General features: G+C 35.8%; 1 protein-coding gene across 11 annotated transcripts in view; it reads right to left on the minus strand.

The window, feature by feature from the left end:
* Positions 1-27,597, minus strand: part of Rps6ka6 (ribosomal protein S6 kinase A6) — a 238,506-nt gene that overhangs the window by 28,288 nt on the left and 182,621 nt on the right. For 10 of the 11 annotated variants that reach the window (XR_015445581.1, XM_087196632.1, XM_087196622.1 and 7 more), the window contains 3 exons: positions 22,531-22,671; positions 21,825-21,946; positions 12,144-12,224 (listed from right to left, as the gene is read on the minus strand). Coding sequence is in view for 10 of the 11 variants with exons in the window: in XM_087196632.1 (XP_087052758.1) it covers positions 12,164-12,224; positions 21,825-21,946; positions 22,531-22,671 (324 nt within the window). In the remaining variant the exon portion in view is untranslated. Of the gene's footprint in view, positions 1-12,143; positions 12,225-16,496; positions 21,947-22,530; positions 22,672-27,597 lie in introns of those variants that run through there. The other variant, XM_087196624.1, reaches the window with a different exon arrangement.

A 27,597-nucleotide genomic window follows, 5' to 3' on the forward strand; every position in this document is an offset into this window, starting at 1 on the left:
TAGTTTAATTTGCTGTGATCAAATGCTATGCAGAACATTTTCAATTTTTTTATTATCAGTACATATTTCTTTTTTATTTATTTAAGCATACTTTATGGATTAATATATGTTCTGTTTTGGAAAAAGCTCTGAGTGTTGCTGAATAAAGTGTGCATTCTGTTTTTGTTGGATGAAACTGTATATATTGATTAAATTTTTTCATTCAATGTTGTGGCTTAGATCTGATATTGTTTTATGGATTTGCCTAGTTGACCTATTTGTTAGAGTGGGGTAGTCCCCCTCTATTATTGCATTAGTTATCTATCTGTATTTAAGTCCACTAGTTTTTGTTTTATCAAGTTGAGTAGGTCAACATTTAGTGTATATTTAAAATTGTTATCTCTTTCTGTTGAGCTGCTCCCTCTACCAGTGTGTACTGGTTATCTTTGTCTCTGTGGAACAATTTTGGCTTGCAGAGAGAGCTGTATATGAAAATAGGACAGCTACTACTGCTTGCTTTTGAGCTTTGGCTTTTTAGACAAAGCACTCAACACTCATAACTTAAATGTTGAAAGTTTTATTTAGTCTCACTGTGTTTAGGAGTTTAAATTCATAGGTGGCTGATTCCAAGGCAGAAGTGTCATGGTGGAAGGGGCAGGGAGGAGGACAGCTATTCACATGATGATGGCCAGGAAGCAGAGAGTAAAGGCAGGGTCTGGAGTGAAGATATACACTTTTAGTTTACAAACCCACTAACCTGCCTCTTCCAACTAGGCCTGCACCTTCTACCAGTTTATACTGCCATAACCTTATCAGTGGATTTATTCTTTGATCAGTATTGCGCCCTCATAATTCAATCACTTTACAAAAGCCCCACCTCCGAATACACAAGGCTTTTGAAAGACATTCCAAATTAAAACCATTATATTCCTCTCCAAAACTCATGTCTATCACTTTATGCAAACTGCATTCTGTCCAACTCTAAGAGTCATCAAAGTTTTATAAGCATCAATAGTGCTGCAAATTCCAAGTACAAAGTCTCTTCTGAGATACAAAGCAAATTCTTAACTGTGATCTCCTGTAAAAATCAAAAACAAAGTTGCACACTTCCACGATATCACACTGCAGTGTGAATGCTCTTGTTCCCACAGGATAAATTATTGGATAGAAAAGAACTGGGCCAAAGCAAGACCAAAACCCACCATGACAAATATTAAATTCTATAGGTCTATGTGCAGCACCTGGTAGAAGTTATGCTAAGATGTAAACTCCAAAGGGATTGGGCAGCCCTGCCCATATATCATAGACAGTTGTAGTATACATGCCTTCTCATTTGCAGTGGCTTGGCTCACTGCCTGTGGATTTCCTCAGCAAAATTTCCAGGTTCCTGGAATCTCCAAATTTCTAGCACCTACACTGCACTTCTGGCTTAACTCTCACAACTTCACACAATATCCTCTCAGGGGCATACTGCCTGGATTCCCAAACCTTTTTCTGAAAAATATAAGCCTCCATTGACTCTATGATTTATATATTCAGCATGCTTGTAAAACTGCCAACACAGTGATGAAGCCAATGTCTGCCACCAGCTCAAACAGAAGCCAGGCCCCATGGGAATATGGCTTAAGAGGCTGAGTATTTAAAACAAGTCTTGGGGATTCAATGATCTAAGCAGTCCTTCTTGAGCAGGGGTCCCAGGGACTCTCTTCTTAAAGGAAAGCTTTACTGTTTGGCAACTTTAAGCCTGTAACTGGTGGGGTCTTGTTGATTCCTGAGATGCTCTGAGGCCATATTTTCCCATTATCCTGATGCAATGTATTTGGCTTCTGTTTTAGATCCTTTATAATTGCAGGGACAAAATATATGACATCCACAAGTTAAAGGATGAAACATTTATTTTACCTCACAGTTTGTAGATGTTTCAGTCCATTGTCAGCAGGTCAAAGCAGGGTGGCATGGCAGAAGGGGATAGAAGAGAAACAGATCATGCACGCAGTCAAGAAGAAAAAGCAGCAGCTATAACAAGCCTCCCTTCATATTCCATCCAGTCCACAAGCCTATTGGTTAGTACCACCCCACACAAAGTTGTGGAGTCTCTCTCTTGAGTAAATCCAACCAGCCACACCATGAACCATGCTAATCCAGTCAGCATGCTACTTCAGTTATTACACACCCTAATCCAGCATCATACACCAATGAACCAGCCACCTCCCAAAAGCCCTACTTATGATCTAGATACAAGCTATAACATTCTGCCTCTGGCCCCCAAAAGACTCACGTACATATGAAAAATGCATTTAGTCCATCTCTAAGAGTTGCCAAAACCCAACAGTTTCAGCATTGCTGAAAAGCCCAAATCCAGTCTCTGAGATTTAAGACAAACATTTATCTATGAGCCCCTGAAAAAAAAGTTAACCACTTCCAAGATATGATAGCATAAAATGAACATTCCCATTCCAAAATGTACAAATAGGGGGATACAAAGGAATGGGGCCAAGGCAAGACCAAAATCCATCAGGGCAAACATTAAGTCACATAGTTTCATGTCCAGTACTGGGGCAACCTGTGGTAGGAAGTGAACCCCAAAGGCCTTGGGTGATCCCAGCCCTTAACACTGCCAGTGGTCACAGCCCACATGGCTTCTCTCTTGTTCCAGCTTTGCTGACTCCTTGTGACTTTCATCAGATGATCCAAGTTTCTAGCTTCCCCAAACTTCTGAGGTCTCCACTGTGCCTTCAGCTTTATTTACTAAGAGATTCACACTCTGCTCTCTCAGGAGCAAACTGCCTGGCCTCCCAGACCTTTTTCTGAAGTCTGTGTGGAAGCCTTCTTGAAATGAAAACTTTTGCATTCTCCATGCACCTAAAACCAGCATCATGTGGGGGATGCCAAGGTCTGCTGACAGCTGGAGCAGGAAACAGGCTTCCTTCTCTCTTAGCTGTAGGGGTCCAGTGCCTGGATTGCTGTGCACTTTGAACACAAGGAGAAACAAATTCCCTAGGCCATTGCCACTCTGGAAATTTGTTCCCTGGGGCTTTCTTCTAAAAGCAGTCTTTCACCTTTGCAATTTTGAGACTGTAAAGGGTGAAGTATGGCTGCTTTTCCCTCAGGCCATTTTTTCTATTGACCTGTTCCTCTTTAGCAACCAAATTCTCTCCGGCTCCCCATCTTAGCAGGCAATAACTTTACCAGAGCTGCCTTTCAGGTCAAACTCAATGGTTTTTATGCCATTCTGCTGCAACCTTGCTCTTGCTCCTCAACATAGATCTGGCTAAAAGACCCCAACAGTAGCTATGCCACCACCCCAATATTAGACTGCCTTGTAATCTATTGTCAGATTAATTAGTCCTCCACACTTAATCTCAGTCTCCTCTAAAGTCTCTAGACACAAGAAAATGCAGACAGATTTTCTGCCAAAGCATAACACATGTAGTCTGGAGTCCAACAGGTAATGTATTCCTTGATACTAACTGAAACCTTCTGAGCCTGGTCATTACTGGCTGCATTTCTGTCAGTATTATGGTCCTCTGAGCTCTGACCAGGATCTACTATCAAATTCATCTTACAGCATTCCAGGAATGCTTCATCAGCCAGCATCTCCAAACATTTCCAAAGTCTTCCCACAAGCCAGTTCCAAAGGCTTCAGAGCCACATTGTCAGTAGTATTACATCAATGACCACATTTCTAATACTAACACAATCAGAGTGCAAAGGCAGGTGTTATGCTCTAATTTAGTATAACACACCCACGATCTTGCTAACAATTTGTGGGGGAAGAGTCATAGAAGCTTCTTACATTTTCAACAGTTGTTTTCTTGTCACATTTGTGGGTGCTTTCTTTCCAATAAAATTGCAAACCTTTTATATTATCTAACTCTTCCATTTGCTCCTAACTCTATTAATTGGCTAAAAGCTGTTAGCAGTATTCATGACAGAGGTTGAATTTAGGGCTGCTTTGAAATTTCCTCTGAAATATTAATTCCATCACCTTTAATGTCAGTCTCCTACAAAGTCTAAGGATGTGTGCAAAATAAAGACAAATTTTCAGCCCCAGTGTAACACAAATGGCCTCTTGTCGTATATTAATGGGGTACTTGTTCTCAAGTGAACCCACTGGAATCTAGGCTATACCATCTGCATTTCTATCATCATTTGGTCTTCTGAGAGGTCTTCTCTAGGTGGCATTTCAGCTGGTATCTCCAAACCATTCCAAAATTTTCTCACAAGCCACTTTCAAGGGCTTTTTAAAAATTAGTACATGTTTTCAACACATAATGATTACATTTATTATGGGGGAGTTTGAATATGTACATATCACATCTCAATTCTCTTTTTTTTTTTGGTCCCCTGCCTCTATCCCCTTCCTGGATCCACCAACTCTTCTTCCCTTCCCCATTTTCAAAAAGCTCTATTTCCAGTTTCTTCAACTATTTTTAAAATACTGTTTTTCTTTCTTCCCTCTCCCCCTCCCTCCATCTTTTGATCCCTTCCCATTTGAAAAATATCTTCCTACTTCATAAGTAGAAAGATTTTTCCCAAGGGCTTCTGAATCATATGATCAAGTAGAATCATAACAATGAATTCACTTCCTTTAGTTTTAAAACATGTTGTAGTTACATTCTCATTGATGAGACAAAATACCTGATACCTGTAACGTAAAGGAGGGATTTAGTTGGGGTCATGGTGTTTAAGTGTTTCAAACTATGTTCAGCTAACTCCAAGGCACAAGTATCATAGTGGAAGAGTCAAAGTGAAGGACAGCTGCTAATATAACGGTGGTCAGGAAGTAGAGAGCAAAGGAAAGAGACAAGGAAGAAGACATACTTTTTAGGGTATGTCCCCAGTAACCACATCTTTCTACCAGTTCCCACCTCTTAACAGCAAATTCAGCTATAAACTCATCAGTGTTTTGACTCACTGATGAATATAATATGCTTGTTGCCAATCGGTTGACTGTTCTTTTGTTTGAGTCAAATGGAAACCATGAATTGGCAAAGTGAAGATCTGGTAGTAGTTGTGATGTCACCAGATGACACTAGATAAAGCTAGATGCCAACAGTATACACCACATGCTGCAGGCCACTGATGCTGAGGTCTACCACTTTATTATGCTGACTTGTGCTGAACTCCATAGGTTGACCCCAATGGGTTCTAGTCTCTGCTTCTACGGGTTGATGCCATTCAATGCCAGCTTGTGCCAGAAACTATAGTTTAACACTGCTGGGTACAGATCTCTGTTGCTGGTTTTGTTGGTGTTTGGTCTTTGGAGTGCTTCCATGGTCACAGCCCCTAGTCATTATTGCTCTTTCTTTGAAACAATGGCTCTGCCCACACTACTCAGGGATTTACAGGACTTTTGGAACCTATACTACTTGAGAAATAAATCTCAAGCAGGTTTAAAGGACCACCAAAATGAATCTTTATTTTTATGGGGCCTGTGTTGCAGCACTGGGGTGTGAGCACACTATGGCAGCCCTAGTAAACCAGACTGAGAAGTGCATAGGGAGTGCTGTTTATATAGGTGTAGGCCAGACTGGCCTACATACAGGCCCATGATTTGTCCAAGTGGGTGCTGGGTTCCACAACAGCCCAGCTATCACGACACTTATTCAGTGAGAGTATGTGGGCTGAAACAAGGGAATCTTATGGAAGGCTAGTTGTGGAGGGCTGGAGATGTTAACAATGGGTCCAGATCCCTCCTTCCCTGATCTTAGCCATGTTAGGGTGCCCCTAATCCTATTTCAAAGAGGCAGCAGCAGAATTTGAAGTAGTGGGAGCAGTAGAGAGGCAACACTTTGAGTTGAGTTACACTCATGTGAGAGTAGACTGGAGGAAAGTGACCACTAGATAACCAGGGAGGACACTGAAGCAAGTTGTCTCAGTCCTCTGAGGGGAGAAGGGGAGCAAAGGGAAGCTAGGGAGAAGAGCACAAGAGCCCAAGGTAAAGCAATGCCCTCCTCCAGTTGATATGGGAAAATGGGAGTCAGGTGCCTCTCCTGTCTCCTCCCCATGATCCAGTCACCTCTCAAAAGCTTTACCTCTGAACAAATAAAGCTTTAGGATGACATTATGGACCCAAACCACAACCCCGGTTGCATGGATTATTCTCCATTCTTTCCCTTTCAGTCTATGTGCATCCTTTTGAATGAGGTGCATGACCTGTAGCTAACATGCTTGGATTTTGTTTTATGATCCAATGTGCCAGTATGTGCCTTTCGATTGAAAAGTTAACATCATTTACATTGGGAGTTGTTATTGTAAGATATTTACTTTGTCTTATCATTGCATTATTTCTCCAGTGTGAATTCCTTTATTTTTTCCATTTTGTTTAACTACTCTGCCAGGTAGAAGTATAATTTCTTTTGGGATTCTTGGTGTTTGTGTCTCATCTCTGTCTAGAACTCCCTTAAATATTATCACAATGCCAGTTTAGTGGTTGTTATGGCTTGTATCTAGAATCCCCCCAAAGCCTCATGCAGACATAGGCAGAGATTTTCAGAAGTGGCTGGATCTATAGTGTGTGATGCTGGAATTGATTCATGGTGCAGTGCTAGGATAAAGGGTGCTAAGATTATGGATGTGAATGCTGCCTGAATACAATATAAGGGGCAGAAAGAAGGCTGCTATTGTTATTTGTTGCTTGTTATTTGTTAATTCACTGCTTTTCTGCCTTGTGCCTACCATGTACTGTTTCTCCTCTGTGATGTCCCTCTGTTATGCCACCATGCCTTGGAGCAGGCCCACTATGAATTGAAACCTCTAAAAATTGTGAGCCAAATAAGCCTTTCCTTCTTTAACATTAGATATTTTCTTTCATCAATAAAAAAGTAACTAAGATTTTGGTAACAAGAGTGAGGTAATACTGTGATGGTACCATACTAGGTGGTTCTGGAGCCTTTGGAACTGGATAATGGGAAGAGTTTGGAAAGGTTTCAAGATATCAACTAAAGAAGCAGCCCTGGAACACCTTAAATTGTACTCGGTGGGAGATTCTGGTCAGAGCTCAGAAGGCCAGAATGGTCATAGAAATTCTGCTGGTAAAGACCAGGCTCAGGAGGTTTCTGCTCGCAACAACTGCATTGGTTGTTGGACTCCAGAAGATGTGTGTTATGCCTTGGCAGAAAGTTTTTCTCCATTTTCTTCATTTCAGAGAATTTACCTGAGACTGAGACTAAGGGTGGCAGGCTAATCTTGTGAAAGACATTTCAGGACAGTTTAATATTGAGGCAGTAGCATGGCTACTTCTGAGGGCTTTTAGTCAGATCTATGTTGAGAATCAAGAGCAAAGAGCCCAGCAGAATGATTTAAATAGTTTTTAGTTTAGCCAGAAAGAAAGCTCTAGTAAATTTGTGGCCTGCAAAGTTGGAACAGAGGTGAAAGTTGTTGAAAACACTAGCAAGAAAACACCATGTATTCAGAAGAGAACAATAGAAAAGATGGCCTGAGAACATCACAAAAACCAGACCTCACCCTTTGCAGTCTGAAATTTGCAAAGGTGGACTTTGCTTGGAGAAGGGATCCCCAGAGTAGCATGTTCTGGAGTAACAGTGATGTAGGGAATTTGTTCCTTGGGATTTGGTTCGCAGCCACTCAACTCCTACAACCAAGAGAGAAGGAAACCTGGCTCCTGCTACAACTGGTGGCATCATGTATATGGTGCTGGTTTTAGGTGCATACAGAATGCAAGAGTTGTGGGCTCAGGAAAACTTCCACTCAGATTTCAAAAAAAAGGCCTTGATAGACCAGGCAGTGTGTCCCTGAGAGGGCAGTGTGTGAAGCTGTATGAAGCCAAAGGTGCATTGGAGACCCCACAAAGTTGAAGCCAGGAGCATGGATTGTCTTAGAAAAGTTGCCAGGATTGGGGAAACTCAGCCAAAGAGAGAAGCCATGGGAGCTACAACCATCAGAAGTGCCATAGGGGTAAAGCCACCTGAGCTCTTTGGAGTTCACAACTTGCCACAGATTACTGGAGATGCTGGACATGGAACTACAGGATGTAATGTGTGCCCTGCTGGATTTTGGTGTTGCTTTGTTCCCATTCCTTTCTATAACTCTCTGTTTACTTTTTTGAATGGTAGTGTTTATCTTGTGTCACTGTATGTTGGAAGAGTTTAATTTTCATTTGTACAGGGGCTTGCAAATAAGAGTTTACCTTAAATCTCAGAGAAGACTTTAGGCTTAGACTGTTCAGCAATGATGAAACTGTTAGGATTCGCCAACTCTTGGAGATGGACTAAATGACTTTTGCATAAAGGGATGTGCATGAGTCTTTTGGGGACCAGGGGTGGAATGTTATGGCTTGTATTTAGGTGTCCTCACAAAGACTCATACAGTCAGAGGTGAGGCTTTTTGGAGGTGGCTGGATCTAGAACATGTGATCCTCAGTTTAAGCACATGATGCTGAGATTGATTCATGATGCAGTGTTAGGATTAAGGGTGTGCGTGCTACCTACTGCAAGGGTAGGTAGCATGGATACAATATAAGGGATAGAAAGAGGACTGCTGTTCTCGTTTGTCACTTGCTGCTTGCTACTTCACTGTTTTTCTGCCCTCTGCCTCCCATGAACTGATTCTGCTCTGCAATGATCCTCTGCCATGCTACCTTCCCTTGTAGCTAGCCAACTATAAATTGTAATCTCTATAAATTTGAGCCAAATAAACTTCCTCCTTTAACTCTGAGTGTCAGATATTTTGTCTCAGCAATGAGAAAAGAGAGTGGTCATATACATTATTTTTAATTGTAGAAATTCTTTACTTCTCTGTCAGTTTAGAAGCCTAATTTTCCTGTATATTATGTTAGGGCTAATAACTGTTTCATTTTTTGGGTTTGAAAAACTCACTCCAATCTCTGCTGGCCTTAAAGTTTGTGCTGAGAAATTCACTGTTATTCTGATGGGCTTTCCTTTATAGGTTATTTATGTTTTTCTCTAACAGTTTTTAGTATTCTTGCCTTTTGTGGAGTTTCTGGAATTTTGATTATGTTGTGTTTTGGGGAGTCTCTTTTCTGGTCACAGCCATTTGAAATTATATATATATATATATATATATATATGCATATATATATGTGTATATATATATATGCATATATATGTGTATATATATATATGTGTGTATATATATATATATATGTATTCCTATGATTCATAAGTTTTTTGAGAAGTATAGCAGCTTTTGGATCCAGTTGAGATGGTGTCTTGTTCTCGGGTTATCATTGAGTTTATTATGTATTACACTCACATGATCTTTACTTTTTGGCACTGTCCTCACATTGGTTAAACCTGCTATGCATGCTTTCAGTTGGATGTCTCATATTTTTTGTTTGCTTTCTTTATGGTTTCTAATTTTTTACCAAAATGGTCATTCATATCTTATATTGCCTTGTTTAACTCAATTGCTTTACTGTTTATTCTTTTCAATCACTGAAAATTTTATTAGTAAAATCTTTTGTTTAATTAAATCTCTGGAAGTTTGCTAAACTTTTACAAATTTGCTTATGTATTTTTTCTTTAATCTCATCATTTTGATTTGGTTTTTTTCTTTCTTTTTATCCACTGAAGTTTCTTCTAATTTAGTGTTGATGGAATCTGCCTTGGGGGACATAAGGTTTTTCAAGGTGATACCTGAATTTATGAGGGTGGCTTAATTTGCTTAACATAATCTCCAATTCCATTCAATTTCCTGCAAATGACATGACTTCATTCTTCTTTATGGCTGAATAATGTTCCACTGTGTATGATGACCACAGTTTCTTTGTCATTCATTTATTGATGGTCACCTAGGCTGTTTCTACAGCTTAGTTATTGTGAATTGCACCACATCAAACATTGGTATTCAGGTATCACTATAGTATGCTGATATTAATTCTTTCAGGAAAATACAAAAGATCAAATGGAATTTCTATTTTTACTTTTCTTGGAACATCCACACTGCTTTCCATAGTGATTTTACTAGTTTACCTTCCCATCAACAGTGTAGTATTCTTTTTACCTTGAACTCTCACCAGCATTTATCAGTTCATGTATTCTGGATGATATCATTAAATACTTGGGGTGAATCTGACCAAAGTAGTGAACAACTTTTACACAATATCCAGCAAATAATAGGCAAGATCATGTTCAACTTTTTAACATGTCATATTATTAGTGAATAACTAATAAATCACAAATCAGTAGTTCTCAAACTGAGCACACAACAAAATCAGTCACAGAATCACTTTATTAATCCACAGATCCCTGGGTTCCAATCCCAGAGTTTCTGATTTTGTAGGTCTGTGGTAGCTCCAAAAATCTGCATTCTTAGTACATTACCAGATAATACTGATGGTGTTGTTTGAGAGACTAAGCTGTAAGGACCACTTGCCTAAATGGAAATTGGGTTCCTAAAGGTATTGAGAAATAATGGGCTGATAATGACAGCAGCTGGATTAAGGTCATCTGTGTTTCTCAGAAATCACCATGGAGGACAATGAACATACTGCAAGGGTGTAAAACCAGGAGCCAATAGATCAGGTGATTGAGCCTCATTCCATTGCTTTGATAGGGAATCTTTAGTGCAAGAGTTCATTGTATGTTTTGGACCCAGGATCATGGTATGTTATTTTCCATTGTACCATAACCTAAATGAGAATTTTTATTTCAAAAAGCCTCTTCTTTCTCTATCACTGTATGTCAGGGGAAACTTTAGCTATATGTTTTCACAAGGCTCAGATAAATTAATCCTAAAGTTTATATTGGTAAACATACACAAGAGAGGCTAGAAAACATTGAAAAGGGGGATCTTATGGCAGGGGATAACTAGCAAGACAAGATATTTAAACATTCTACTAGAAAGCCTACACATATAAAAAAGAAGCAATGTACCATTGAACAGGTAAGTCATTGAGATAGAATAAAAAGTCTAGAAAGAGACACAACTACATACAAAAATATAGTCTATGATAAAGGTAATGTTTCTTAAATAACATTGCATAGTTAAGTGTTTTTATAATTGGTACTAGGAAAATTAAGTAGCTGCATGTAAAAGGACAAAATTAGAAATATTTTTAACAAAACACATAAAAATACAATTAAAATGGATTACAGCACTAGATAAAAATCTATGCAAATATGAAAAGAAAATTTGGGTAGTGATAAAAGATATTTAAGTGTAAATAAAAATTTAGATACAATAAAAGATAAAGGTACTGTTTGATTAAATTAAAAAATTTTAAATTGCATGAAAAAATACCACAACAAGCCTAATATAAAGGCTTTCTAAATTTGAATAAAGATCAACATCTGATAGACACAAACATGAAAATAAATTTAACCTCACTCATAATAAAAGAAATACAAACTAAAAGTACACTGTTATACCATTTCTTATTTCACAGGTTTGCAAAATTACCACAAGTTGCCATTAACTCTGTGGTAGAGCTATGGAAAAATAGGTGTTCTCATATATTTCTTGGAAGAATGCAAAATGACATAAAGCCTATGAAAGGTATTTATCAATATCTAAATGCTGCTTTCAGAAATGTACCATAATGAAATACCAACATTATAAAAATATATACACATTACTTAGTGCAGAATTATTTGTGATAGTAAAATATTGGAAATTATTGTCACACTACAGGTGTTTGGTTGAATAAAGTATAGGAAATATATAAAATGAATTATTAAGCAGTTAAAGAATATGGAGGGTATGCATAAGCTAATTTGGATTTACAAAGCATATTACATGAAAAGGTACAGTGTAAGAGAATGCATACACCATAGCTCTGTGTAAGAAAAAAAGAGAAAAATAAGAAAGCATACATTTATGGTTATACTAATATAAAGCAACACAGTTCAAAGGATGAACCCGGAAATAATGACATTCATTACCTGCAAGGAATGTGGAAAAAATGTGGCAGGGAGGATAATAAAGGGAGTGACAGTTCTCTTGAGTATACCTTTCAATACAGTTTTGAATTTTGGGTACATATATATATATATATATATATATATATATATATATATATATATTTACATACTCAAAAAAGAAAATCATTCAGTAAAACTAAGGAAAAGGGGCTAAAATTGAAACATTAAAAAAATCCAAATAAATTTTAGATGGAAAACAACCACAGTAAAGAGAAACAACAACAAAAAGTTTAGCTATAAGTCATCCATCATTCCTACCTGACTAAGCCAACTGTACATCACCTGGAGTTCAAGGTCCTGAAGGTACATTGCAGAAGTGGATGTGACTTTAGGTATTCTCTGTTAGGGAAGAGTGGTACAGTGTATGAATTTTATGTAAGCATATGTATTTTAAAAAGTGTATGTATGGGAAACATATTGGTATCTAAAAGAATTTTAAAAAAACATACTTTCCTTCCCAGCATTGATTTTTCCCATATTCTAGTTATATCACTTACTATCAGAAGTATCCCAGATCTTGCCACTTTCAGTGGTAATTATTTCTTATGCAGTTATCCTATCCCCAGGAGCTAAACATGACAGGAAATAAGGTTTGGGTCTGCTAACTTGCCATCATGTACAGCATGATAATGGCTAGCATCAAAGACATGTCTCAGAGATAAAGAAAATGCTGCCATGACATTGACTGAGACAAAAATCCTTCCAATAAATTCCTTTTGCATGTTTAAGCCAGTTTGAGTTAGGTATTATCACATGCAACTAAAGGAGCCCTAATTAATTTGCTGCAAAATTGTGGTTTAAAACAACATTCTGCTCACTGCTCTTTGCATAAATTTCCTCATATTTTAAATACTTAAAAAATTTGTATCAGCAAAGTATATCTGTAGAAGAATTATCATGCTTCCTCTCATGTAATTATCATTTAATCTGTTGAGTTTATCGTTATACTTTTCCTATCAGGAAACTTGTAGCTAAATTTAATGTTCAAATAAATTATCTGCTAGCCCTGGCTATTGGCATATTTTTGTATTTATTTTCATAGTCTTTTGTGTTTGACTTTTATCAACATTACTATACATGTCTGTTGCTATAAACAATCTTGAAACTTTTAAGAAAGTGAGTAAATTACATTAATAGTGTCTGGCAGAGAAACACAATACAAACTTGTTGACTATAAAAAGACATCCATTAAAATAGTTTTTTCAGAAATTGAATGATTAGATGTCAAATATGATGGCTTAGTTTAAAGGATTTTATAAACAAAAATGTAAAATAACTATATTCAGAAAATATATCAAGTATACCAGAATGTTTTGAATCATAAAGACAGAATGGTGCGGCCTGAGGCCTAACTTACACAGATTCAGGCAGGTTGGGCAGAAGTAAAAGGGAAGTACAGAACTAGATGGGAAGATTGCCTCATGGTTGACTAAAGCTAGTTCTAGGTTCTAGAAGAAGCCAATAGCAAAAGTACTTGTAGAAATGGGTCCCTAAAATTTTTATTGAAATATCTCTTCATGTAAATATGACACTGGGGGAATCATGAGAAAAACAAATTATGGTTTCTCCTATATGTTTCTCCCTACCGTCCATGAAACCTATGTAGATTAAACCATGTTTAGCCTAAATTATTCCAGGTACCCATTGACTAAAAATGGATTCTCTATTTTGTTAGCAATGATGACAGAACAATGGCAGAATGAAGTAATTTAGTGGGAATAAGTTTCTTAAAGTATTATAATGTGGAAAAGTGATCAGGTAATTTACTGATTGGAATGGGAAATGGGAAGCATGAAAGCAAAAACAGAAAATACATTAAAAAGAAATGCCCAATAGGGAAGTAATTTTTATAGACTTCCCAAAGTTGGCCTAGAATCTTCTTTCTGTTTACAAAGTTGGGAAAACAAAACAAATACAAAAGAGGAGGAGGATGAGAAAGAGGGAGAGGACAAGGGTTACAAGAAGATATTGATACCAGGCTCCAAAAGCATTTCTGAATCATATACACGAAGCTTCTATGTATATGTTATGATTTTGATCTAACAAGTTCCAAAAATTTCTCATATGTGTGGAAGGTGATTGCAACATAGGTCACTATTTTCATTTTTTTAATTCATCTATTGATGAGTTCAGTGGTAGCTGGATATGCTGTTATGAGGTGGTGCATGGTTGGAGGTGGATCACTGAGGGTGTGAACTTCCAGGCTGTACTCTTGTCCATAGCTCCACCCTTCTTTGCTTCCTGGTTGCAATGGTTTGAGGACTTTTCCCTCTGACATTCCATTCTGCTATTATAGTTCTGCCTTGGATCCTGCTGACCACGTATTTGAATCATAAGCAATAATCCTCTTTTCCTTTAAGCTGTGGGTACCAGGTATTATTGTGTCTCACTGATGGGAAAATTACTAAGACAGATATTGATGTCAGAAGTGGGATTTCTGTGAATGTAACTGACCATGTGGTTCAGAAGCCCATGGAAGTAGTTTGTGGAAGGAGTTTGGAAAGGCTTGAAGATGCCAGTTGGAGAAGCTCAAGAATGATGTAAACTGAGCTGGATGGGAGATTTTGGTCAAAGCTCATATGAACAGCACATTGATAGGAATGCAGACATTAAAGGCTAGATTTAGGAGGTATCAGTTGTTAATAAGGATTTAATTGGCAGGTGGACTAGAGACCATGTATGTTATATTCTGGCAGAAAATTTTCCATTTTTCCTGTATACCCAGACATTGGAAGAAACTGAAATTAAAAGCAGCAGACTAAGTAATCTTGTGGAGGAAATTTCAAAGCAGGACAATGTAAAGAGTATGGTATGGGTACTGCTGGTTGCTTTTAGCTAGATCTGCAGGAGCAAAATTGAGATCTGAAAAGTTTGCATTTTTATCAGATAGGAAGGCCCTAAAAGTTGGGAGAATGGAAAGCATGGCTGATGAAAAGACTAATATTAAAAAGATACCAAGGGTGTTGGATCAGAATAATAGTAAAGATGGCTTGAGGGCATCTCAGGAACCAGCAAGACCTCAACCCTTGTAGAGTCAAGGGTGAAAATTTGTAGTTTTCATTAGAAAAGAGCCCACAGGCCCCTTGCTGAGAACTCCCTAGGGAACTGGTTCACTGAGATTCATTTCACAGTGCTCAGACATCCAGGCACTCAAGCGACCTCTGTGGCCATGGCCCAGAACTTAATATCATCCATTTGGTGGTGGTTTTATATGCATGCAGAATGCAAGTGTGAGGTCAGTGAAGCTTCCACCCAGATTTCAAAGGAAGGTTTGGAAGGCCATGCAGTATGCCCCTTTGAAGGCAATCTGAAAAGCTGTAAGAGTGAAGCCCAAAGTCCAGAGGAAAATACACGAAGTTGGAGATGGCAGGAATTTGGAGCATCTTCTAGGATGATTCATAGGCAGTGAACAGATATACCCAATGAGAGAGTTCACGAAGCCAATACCAGGCAAAATGCCACAGGTTCGGAGCTTCCCAAGCCCTTTGGAGCTCACATCTCATCCCAACCTGCCTTGGCTGCTGGACATGGAACTACAAGATTTGTTTCCCCTGCTCTGATGATTCTTTTTTAATCCTCTTATTCATTCCATTTGGAATGGGAATGATTACCCTGTGCCACTTTCTTTTGGGTTTTCATAGGCCCTTGATTCTCAGAGATGACTGTGGACTTCAATTTTTCAGCAATGTTGGAACTGCGAAGAAATTTTCTACTCTTAGAAATGAAGAAGTGCATATTATATGAAATGAAAATCAGTCTTTTGAGGACAAGGAGGGTGGAATGTTGTGGTTTAGATCTAAAATGTCCCCTGAAATTGTGTGCTTCATGGGTGGTTGGATCATGGTGGGTGCTGTACTAATCAGTGTATTCATCCAAAGATGAACTGAGTAGTTATGTATGCTGTTAGGAGGTGAGCCCTGGATGGAGGTGGGTCACTGTGGGTGTGACCTAAAAACATTATTCTTGTTCTCGGCTCCTCCCTTGTCTTTGTGCTACCTGGTTCTCATTGGTTGAGAACCTCTTCCTCAACCATGACAATCTGCAATCTTGTTCGTGGTGCCTTGAAGCAGCTGACCTTGACTGACAGTATGAACCAAGATAAACTTTTTTAAGTTGTGGGTTTCAGGTATTGTGTTCCAATGACAGGAATGTGACTAAAACAGCATGTAAAACTGTAATAATTTAGCATGGCCTACAAATGTGTAAGTTATTTTTTTGCTAAATGTCTGTTATTCTACTTGATTCAAAGGTTAAAAGAATTCTGCCAGTGATTACAGACTAAGGTTTTAGTTTGTCCTTACTGCCGAAAAAATTGTCAACTAACTTTCAGATTGAAGCATTTTTCTGATAAGTTCTAATTATGGTACATTTGCATGCTAATTTTCTTGGACTCCATTGTCCTATATGTTTAGAAAAGTAATTTTAAAGTGGTATTACAATTGAGAAAATATCAAGGTATACACATAACCTAGCAGTATCCTAAAGCACTTGTTATGTTTGGTCCCTGAACAATGTATATAACTTTTCATGAATTCTGCAATTAGCTGAATTTAATAGAAGCAGACATCCACAAATGATCTATATCCATAAATGATCAAGGAAGATCAGGTATAAAATGTTAGAAATTTGCAGCCTTTTTATTTAGAATCCAGAGAATGCCGGTATAATATAACATGGTATCTTGAGAATTGTTGCTCACAGAGTTTTAACAAGAACAAAAATAAATATAATATTATGTCATCTTTGGCATGTTGTAAATTCAAAATCATAACCATTACCTTAGCAGCACTGTGAAGTAAGAAAACACTAAAATGCACTACTAGATTTGGTCTCATATGACAAAAAATGGAGTACAGTGAATAAAAACTTCAAAGTTAAAAGGAACCATGCTTTAAAGAAAATAATTGTAAAATAAATAATGGTATAACATCAGTAATATATTCAAATTAAGAAAATACAGTTATCTGAACATTGGGGAAAATTTTGTTCAATTGCAGCTTTTGCATTTTAAGTATACCACTAATTAAATGTACACACAACTTCTATTTACATTATTTCTGTCTTGAGAAATACAGTGGAATATAAGTGAATATAATACTTCTATATTAGAAAATATAGGAACTCAAGAGTGCTTGGAAGTATTGGCAAACCAATTTTTTAAAATGTGGCTATAGTAATCTATGCTCTTTTCATAAACCCTATGTAATTCACAGCTGCTGGTATTTTTCCTATTTTAAAACCTCGAACACAGCAAAACCACATTTTTCCTTTTTTGTGCTATGGATTTTAATGCAAGATAAATTTTCATTTCCAAACCTTTCTGGTATTTGGATATTTAAGACTTTTTGTATAGCATTAAAAGTGATGTTTCTTTTAGACTGCTTTCCCATGTTTAAAAATAATTCTATCGCCCTAAAAAAATAAAACAAAAACAAAAACAAAAAAGAAAAAACCCTAAAGAGTCTCCTGTAAGTCCTATCAATTTCAGAAACAACAAATTTGAAGACAAATCAAATGTGACCACAGCAGTATTAGTCAACAGAGAAAAGGAAATAATCCAATTGGTCACACAAAGTCAGTTATTAAGAAACTGATGCACTTAATACATATATTTTCTAGAAATGTTCCACATAAAATTAGATGTTTAATACAAATCTTTTGAAGATTAAACTAGTTATCATAACTAGACAAGTAGAATGAAGCAAAACAGTAATGCAAAAAAGTACTTTATCAAAGGTTTAGAAATGTAAACAGAACAAATCCTAACTTTGCTAGCCCATAATTGAATGGTACATAATTTGCCAATATAATGTAAGTAATCTTGAATTTCTGTATTCTAAAAGTACTTTTATATTTTTTTACATAACATATTTCAGAAAAACTAATACCTGTAATTTAGGACTTGCTATATCTTCAAGCATAGTTCCCCCACGTATTAGCACTAAATTGAATGATCAAGCATTATAATTTTACTCAAATCATATAATAGACCTCACTTCATAAAAAGCCAAGGACAATACATCCATGAGTGTAATATATGTTACACATGCCAAAAATGCCTGAAAAAGCTTCAAAATGTAAAAAAAAAAAATTCTAAAGAAGTTCAATAGTTGGTTGGCCAATCTCTATGTATTGTGGCTTGCATTCTTGTTGTCAACTAACATTGTGATATATAGGATCTCTATTTCCTATAATCTAAAGAGAAAATATATGGATAATTTTTATTCAAACTTTCTGTGCTTTTGTTTCCTTGACAATACATTGAACAGAGGAGTATAAGTCCTTATGTTATATAAATCATGTAATGTGATAATCAACAATACAGAGAAATGCGGGCTTAACAATATATACAGAAATTACTGCCAGTTCCTACCTCTCTTCACACCATTTTGGCACACAAGTTCAGTATTTAAAACATTTGGAGAATTTTAAGAGAAAATGTAGATTGAAACATAGAAAGGAAGGAACTGTGCAAATTAGTAATAGTTTACTGGCTACTCTGACCTTGGGACCTACTGTGTAGGTTCCTTTTACAAAGTACATCTTCCCTAATAATGACTGAATTTAAAATTATTCTCATTTTGATCAGTTGCCTGAAATTCCTACAACTAGAAATTCATCTGTTTAATGGATATTTTCTTTGTTAAATGTCACTTGTCTCTTAGTCATTAATATAAAATATGTGAATTAATTTAATGAGATAACTTTCCTTTAACTTAGGTAGCTATACTAAGATAATGGAGGTCCTACTTTGGGGAAGGAAAAAGAAGTAAGACAATTTTGGAACAGAGAATCATTCTGGGGATAGAGTAAACCTTAATAATGGAGTACTGTTGTGAGATGCTCAAGTGGAATGGTATGAGAGGGTTAGAAAGCAAAGGAAAAGAGAAAATACAGAGGGCCAAGGACAAACTTTGCTTAGTCCAAGTGGTGATATTTCTAATGAGCCTTAGAGCCCAAGGTATGGGCTTTTTCTTTTATTCATTCATGAAGGGCTTATTTCTGCCAGGATACTAATCAATATTTAAAATTAAGTTTCTGTGTATAGTACTATTTTAACAAGCTGATTCAGTGGGAGAGACTTTGTAGACACCAAGCATCTGTTCTTAAGTTTGTGGGTTGCCTAACACAAGGAATCCCTTCCAACTAAAAAGAGGTACTATTGAAAATGATTTGCTGTGTTTACTAATGGCAATCAATTATAAAAACAATGTTTAAGCATTTCTTCATTTAACAAAATAGGCTAGTTTCATCTTTATGAAAAGGCTGAAACCATTGTTTTCTGCACATTACAGTCATCAGCACTGCATTCTAATTTGCTTGCAAAGTTTTCCTGAGTTTATTCACAGTAATATGTGGTTTAGGGAAACAGATTATTAGCCTATCTGAGCTTTAGGATGATAGATTGTTAAACCTCTATGAGTAAATCTTGTGTTTTCCTTTGAGAAATATTAGCTTAATATTTCCCTTCCAGAAAAATAATAAAAACTCAAAATTATGATATCAGTATGTACTATCAAAATCATTAACTAGAAAGAAAAACAATACAAAATAACGGTTCATGAATCCATTAGAAACCACAGTATCCTCAAGTCTTATAGAAATAATTTTCTTTAGGGCTCAACCATTTATAGACCCTTCATAAAAGCGTTCCATTTAAATCTGCATTTGTTGACTACAGAGTTCTAGCCAAAAAAGGACATGATTAGGCAGCCCTCTCTGAGCTCCTTCTACAAAATGAGGGTATAGTTTCAAACTTTTTTTATAGTACTTTGCACCCCCACTATTACTGCTAGACTAGCAGAAAACTTTCTTCACAATTATTATGAGCATGCTGCATGTTTTACGCATTATCAAAGCTCACTGGATAATAAGAAATTATGCTATTCATTGCTTATTTCTCATAGTTTTCCTTTCATGATGGTACTATATGACATGACTCTTTTGAGCAAATTAAATAAAAATTAATTAAGATAATCTACTTTTAAAAATCACTGATTATAGAAAACCTGGAGGTTATTTTGTGATCACTTTTCGTTTTCCAATTTTATGTCCCCTAATGTTATTACTTCAAAAGCATACGTGGAAATAGTATATGTCCTGAATAGTTCAATATCAAAATTATACTTGACTTTGATTTATGAATTCTGATAGGAAGAAGGCAAACAACACAAACAAGATGACAGGAGAAAAATAATTCAAAATATATGGACACAAATTGTTACATGCATGTAGTTTATGTAATGAAAAAAAAGAGGAAAGAAAATGCCACACTGGAAAATAAAAAGCCACAAAATATTATACCAGCCTATTTCTAAATAATGTTTTCATGTGTCACTATATGTTTTGTAATGTCTTTCAATTATTTCAAAAAGACACTTCAAAAGAATACATTAATTTATATATCACATTCAGGAAACAACTTTGTGCATGGAGTATAGATTACTTACATTATAAAGAGAATAAGTATAGGTTCTTTTATTAGATACCAAAGTTACATGTCTCCTAACCTAAACTATATACTCAGTAATCAACTCTTTGAAAATTAAGAAAAATAAAATCCACAGCAAATAGTACATATAGCACGCACAAGTAGCTTTCTTACATTCACTAGACAAAATTCATATTCTCCAGTTTATATTCATGAATTCTTTCTGTCAGTAATAGTAGTCATGGTATTTTCTTCAACAGCATAAAATGATTCTTTAAAATTTCAGCATTCAGAGAAAATAATATATATTACACAGTGGCTCTGAATCATAAATTTAATAGTAAGATGCTTTGGCCAGATTATATATAAATATGAATTTTTTAAATGTAGTCAAATTTTATGTAGATCATTAATATTACTTCCTATTTAAAATGTTAATTTATTTTCTTGAAGTATAATTATTATGTAGCAATGTCTAAAGTTTACTGAGATATATTATACTGTATCATATGTGCTAAGTGCACAAATACATTATAGTTAAACTTAACCCAAATAACCATAGGATTTCAGGTAAATTCATGTGTAACACTGTACTTCAAAGCACATGGATGTCAGAAAAAAACAACAGTGCAGCTCATGTATAAATGGTTAGAAAATGAGTAAATCCAATTGATTAACCTGAAAGTTAGCTTACATAATGCCAGAGAGTGTCAACATTATGTAGTTTATTTTCAAAATCTTAATTGTGGCATACTAAGAAGATTATAAGGCCAGTATAAACCCTTTGGCTAAACAGTTATTCACTCGTACTGCAATTCCTTTATATGTAAACTGTTAAAACCCTTATGTAAACCTCTCTAGATGTGGCCACTTATGATTAATATACAGAACTGCCAGCAAACATTATTGATTTAGCTCTTGTGGAAAAACTTTGGCACCAATCATATCAGAAATTTGTATTTTAGCACAAATGTATTTTGTTCTGGCACCAAAATACTATGACTACATTTTAGTAACTACAAAGAGTCAAATAAATTGAGTCCTTCGGTTGTGCATAACAAGATTCTATAATACAGTACTTGATTTTTTTTCTTAAGAAAAAAGTCTGTATTTCAGGACCTGATGTTAAAAAATACTGACATTGCTTGGCATTATGCTATAAGCATTTGGTTTATGGTAACCGAGTCCCCAAACAAATACTGTATAAAACAGAAAAACTAACAGAGTAACTTTATTTTAAATAAATTTTAGAAGCTAGTGTGCAGAGAAGACTTGTTAAGACCAATTATATGATTAAATAAAAACTTGGACACTACTGCAATACAACATAATATGAATATTATGGACCTGTGTATTTTTAAAAATCTTATTTGCCTTAAAACGGGGACTTAAATTGAATATTCAAGTAATGTGACAGAAAATAATGCCTTTGATATGAAATTAGGCAAAAAGCCACATGTTTAATTTTCTCTTCATCCAGGTTAGCTGAGGAACAATGCAAATCTTACAAGCCAGTTGATGTTCGCTTTTTCATGCACCGTCGCTGAGCTAGGCTCGAAGCAGCAACAGGCTCTAGGATTGGTTGAAAAGTCTCATGCATCAGGGCAGAATATGTGGCAACCACTGCTCCCTTAAATAATAAGAAAACAACCAAGTGAGTAACAGTCTCTGAAGTAAAAAACAAAAACAAAACTCCTTCTTTATGTCATGAGCCATGTTCCTAGAACAAAACTTTTCCATGGGAAAATAACAGTATATTAACAGTATTGACACAGCCTTGATAAATCAATACCTGATTATTGTCTATTTTTCACTTAACCATGTTTCTTACAAAAAATTCTTAAACAATAACATTTAAAATCTAGGTTCAGTGACTAGATACAGGAACTGGTATGAAAGGTTTTAAGGTAGTAGTAATTAAATAGAAATTTTTGTTTGCATCTGAAACTTAAAATTTAGTTCACTCCTAGCCAAGGTGTCAATCAAAAGAAAACCAACTAAAACTAAAATATTTTTACATTATAAGAAAGAGAGTAGTAAAGAAAGTGAAGAGGAGTACGTGACTGCTATTTCAAAGAAAACAAAAATTTTAAAAATATCTTTAAGAAATAAAGGTGCTTTAAGGAATTATTTAAGCACCATCAATGAAGATCATATGAAAACTTCATTAAGTGATAAGTATTTAGAAGTCACATACAAGTATGTTTGTTTTACCTTAACAACATGTGATGTGTCATTACTTTTTGGCTGATCATTCGGCAGCTGGTCTCTGTGGGCAATCCATGAGTGCTTTAATACTTGTTGAGTAGTGTACCGCTGATGTGGGTCCACATGAAGCATGTGAGACAGCAAATCCTAAATGAAAATGAATAATTTATAAGAAAATATGCAGCATTTCATATTTTCTTAAAATAAGAGAACATCAGTAACTTTGTAATATGTTTTCTTTGACTATATTTAGGAAAAACAAAATCTGTGCTCTGTAGTTATCTGTCAAAAAAGATAAGTAGAAACAGATTTTCTAATAGAGTAAATCCTTGTTCATTATTTTTAAATCAGGGAATGCCACATTTCTGGAACCAGGATATTGTTAGTGATAGAGGAGGAAAATATAAAGTGAGAGGAGTTACCCTGGGATAGGCTAAATAGTCAAGAGGAGAAAAGAGCTACTGGACTTTGCTGGTAAGCTGGGCCCTACACTATAAAGGCACAATATAGAAGGAAAGGTCCCATGTAGTTAATTATTCAAAATTTAGGGGCTTCTTGTATAGCATACTAAAGAAAACAAAACATAAATTCAAAGTTATCAACTGGTTTCTAACATTGTGGTGGTATGAACATCATGTTTTTTAAAAATCACAGTAGTTCTGAATATGCCGGTTCAATCTCTATTGTAATAAAAATGTTGTGAATGTAACATATCCTCATAATAAACCACAATTTTAAATATATTACATTATGCAATACCTTTAAATAAACTATGCCTACTCTCTTTTAGAAAAAATAAACTTTCCTTAAGAAGTATTTTTAATATGAAAACAAAATTATCATTGCAAATTTTTCATAAATATCAAAAGCACTGAAATATAATATTAAATCATAATATCAAATTCTAAATAATAACATAATTGTTTGAAACTATGTAAGGGAGCAGGACAAACACAACAATCTATTGGGAAAATGACAGATATGCAGAAGTAAATGTAAAATTAATAATAAACATAAAATAATGGATTATTTCAATAAAACAGACCTAAATGCCAATCATAAAAATTAAAAATAGAACTACCACATGGTTTATCAATCCCACTATTGTGTACATATATATATATACAAAGGAAATGAGATCAGTATCTCAAAAAGACATCTGCAATTCCAAGTTGATTGAAGCATTAGTCAAGTAATAGAACCACTTAAGTGTTCATTAGCTAATAAATAGGTAAAAGAAAATCTGGTACATACACAATAGAATAGTATTCAGCCATAAAAACAATGAAATCCTGCCACATGTGACAACATGGATGAAACTGGAGGACACTATGTTAAGTAAGCCAAGAACTGAAAGAAATTATCACATGATCTTACTCATTACATAGAATTTTGAAAAGTCAATCTCACAGAAATTGAAAGTAAAATGGTGTTATGAGAGGCTGGGGAATGAACAGAGGTGAGAGGGAGGGTTGGAAAATGGGTGATCAGTGGGTAATAATTTACAGCAGCAAAAACTTCTACCATAGAGAGGATGCACGCTACATTTCAAAAGACAAGAAGAAATGATTTTCAAAGTTTTCTCCAGAAAAACAGTACATATTTGAGATATTTACCCTCATTTAAACACTGCACAATGTATACGTGTATTGAAACATCACACTGTATTACATTAATAGGTACAATTTTTATGTGACAGTTAAATAAAAAACTGCACCACAACAAGATAAATTTCAATACTCCACTGCTTCCTGCCAAGATGGAGTACCAGGGATTAGATTGTCCTAACCACCCAAACCTGAAACCAAACACCAAAAACCAAAACCAAAAATCAGCAAACATAATGAAACAATAATTTTGAGGAAATTAGGTCATATTAGTCATGGAGGAGATGACTCCTAAGAAATGGGAAGCAAATCAGGTAAACAATACGACTCCCCTATCTTATCACCTCTAGAGAGGTTTCACACTACTGTGCAGGTAAGGGAAACACAGAGCCTGTGGGTTTGAGGTGCGGAGACAGAACTAAGAAGAACTCAAGGCAGATGGAGTTAGCAGGACAGAGTAAGAGAGAGGTAAGAGGAGCAAAGAAAGAAAGAATTATGTTCTGTAGAGGATTACTCTCAAGTATTCAAATTACTACTAATAAATACATGTTTGAGAAAGCAAGGGAAGGCCTTGAGAAGAACTATCCAAAGTGACTGGAGAGAAATTTGAACTAATAATACAGGGTAGGTCTTATAAATTTGTATGAATAATGTACCAATTCAAACAGTATTTAGTTTCAAGTTGGAAAGGCAAAATTCAGAGAAAATACATTATCATGACCCTTTGATTATAAATGTTGAAAAATGCTACTTTTAAATTTTTATATATAATTTATTTGTGTAGTTTACAAAATGTTTGAATAAAAATGTTACCCTGAAAACAGAAGAAATCACGTAGGGTGAAGAATACTATGTTTTCACTAGCTGGTCTGAAAAACCTCATAATTCATAAAGTATTTGACAGATTATTTGGAAGGATCATGCCTGAATTTTAAGTAGCCGCAGAATAAACACTGTTCTAGTCTTGCTTTAAAAATCTTAAAATAAGACTTAGAATAAAGCTCAAGAATATTAAATAGGAATACAAATATACAGTACTCACCAAGATAAAAATCAATATGCCTGCCATCTTACCTAAATAGTAGGTGTTCAAAAACTGCAGAAAAGTATGATAAGAAAAACTGAAAGTCAATCAAAACTGACTTAGAACTGAGATATTAGAATTAGTAGACAAGGACATTAAAATACATATTAAAACTTTATTCCAGAGGTTCAAAAGTTAAATAGAGACAGAGAAGACAGAAAAAGACCCACACCAAAAATGTAGAAATGAAAATTAAAATGTAAGATTAAAAATCAATATAACAGAGTATTTAGGAGAAAAAGATTGTGAAGATAGAATAGAATCAGAGTATGAAACAAGCAAAAACACAGAGCACCAGTTAGCTGTGGGAGAACTTCAGGTTGACTAGAATATATGTACAATTGGAGCCCTAGAAGAAAAGAGGGCCAGATAAAATAATTGAAAAAATAATAATCCAAAATTTGGTGAAAATCTGAATCCAAAAAGCTCACTGAAGCCCAAATATAAGAAAAACAAAGAAAATTGCATAAAGGCTAATCAAAACCAAATTGTTCAAAAACCCACCATATAGAGAAAATCTTATAAGTAACAAAAAGGGGGAAAAGAATATTACACATAGTGAAACAAAAATAAGAATAAAAATGGATTTATTGATCCAGCCCGTGCCAGCCAGGCACATCCGTGGATATCAGAGAGAGGTCCCCGGTCACAAGGAAACCGCCCCATCCAGCCCGCACCCGGCAGTGATCCACTAGACCCCCCCCCCCACTCCTCTGGCCTCTGGTTGTACTGCCACCTGGCTCCACACTACAAAGGCACAGGGAACATTGGACCACCAGACCACCATACTGGGTAAGTTGGAGGGATCATCACCTACCATCGGAACCGGGACTATCTTCAGGGGAAGGACAACTGGAACCTGCAGTACAACACTGCAGACTTCAACCCTACAGGAGGATAGGGAGCTCAACTTGGGACCTGCAGCCAGAAATCTGCCTGAATCTCACGAGTCTGTGACTGGCTTTCTGAGACTCATTGACTTATATCTGCACACTGCTACTCACGTTGTCTATTGTGGCAGCAGAATAATACCCTGAAGGAGGTACTTCATTTTCATTTTCATTTTTTTATTTCCAAAATTAGTATTATTGGGTTTTTTCTCATCTTTAACTTTTTTTTCCTATTCTTTGTGAATTTTTGTTTTTCTCTCCTTTTTTTTCCTCTTTCTTTTCTCTTTCCTTTCTTTCTCTCTCTTACACTCACTCTCTTGCTGTCCCACTTTGCTCATCTCCCTTTCTGTTCCTGTTCTGGCCCTCACTCGGATTTCTTCTTTATTTTTCTATTATTCTCTTTGTCCTTCTCTCACCTGTGTCCTCTGGCCTCACCACTGCTAACCTTCACCTATCCTTCTACCTATCTATCCCTTCCTCCCCAACTCCTAACTCCCCATTCCGAAGGGTAAAGTTGTTATACTGAAGAGTTTATTCACTATAAACATATGTTGGGTTGATCCTCGATTTTGATTTAATTCACACTGTTAAAGGTGATAGATTAATAACTACCACAAAATGTCATTTAGTAAAATATACTTCATACTATGGTGTTGCTGATTGTATCACTTCAGCTAAGGTGTTGTTATTGATCTAGTTAGAGGCCCTACCTGGTATAATGAAAATGAGATAGCCTCAGAGTCATTAGAGACTCAAAACTTAAAGACCAGCTATATCTGGAAGACACCTCTGAGAAGCAATCATTCCATAAGTGTTCTAATTGCAAGCAACAAAGATACTTACAATAAGCAATTTTAAAGTATCAACCCAGGAGTTAAACCAAGGAAAGTACCAAAAACAAAAATGAGAAGACATTTAAGGAAAGCACAAACTCAGACTTCCATCCCACCAAGAGTAAACCTCAGGGGGATCCAAGGTGGAAAAGTCCGATAATCAACCACCTGGACATCCTGAACTCATTGCACAGTAAGTAACAAAACAGATGAATGAGGCTCTAGAAAAATTCAAAGCAGAAATAATCTCCCAGATATCTACAGAGATGGTGAGCAGAGTGAAAGACATGATTAGAGGCTCTAGAACAGAAACAGATAAGAAAATAGATGAGCTCAGAAACATGCTGGAAGCCATGAATAGCCAGCATAAGAAAGAAATGGAAACCACGGAACAGATTCAAACAGATATTCAGGAGATTAAAAACTCCATTGAAAGTATCCACAGAAGATTAAGGGAATCTGAAAATAGAATATCAGATATAGAAGACAGGATCACAGTTAAGGACAATGAAAACAGAAATTTCTTAAAACTAGTAAGAGACCACGAGAAATCAATACAGCAGCTGATAGATGATGCAAAGAAGAATAGCATAAGACTGATAGGAGTCAAAGAAAAAACAGGAGAAAGTACAATTGACGTAAAAAAACCTGTTCACAGA

The sequence above is a fragment of the Heterocephalus glaber genome, unplaced genomic scaffold, assembly GCF_053883595.1.
Source record: "Heterocephalus glaber isolate CG9 unplaced genomic scaffold, H.glaber_assembly_v1.0 deba00001613, whole genome shotgun sequence".
NCBI classification, from domain to species: Eukaryota; Metazoa; Chordata; class Mammalia; order Rodentia; family Bathyergidae; genus Heterocephalus; species Heterocephalus glaber.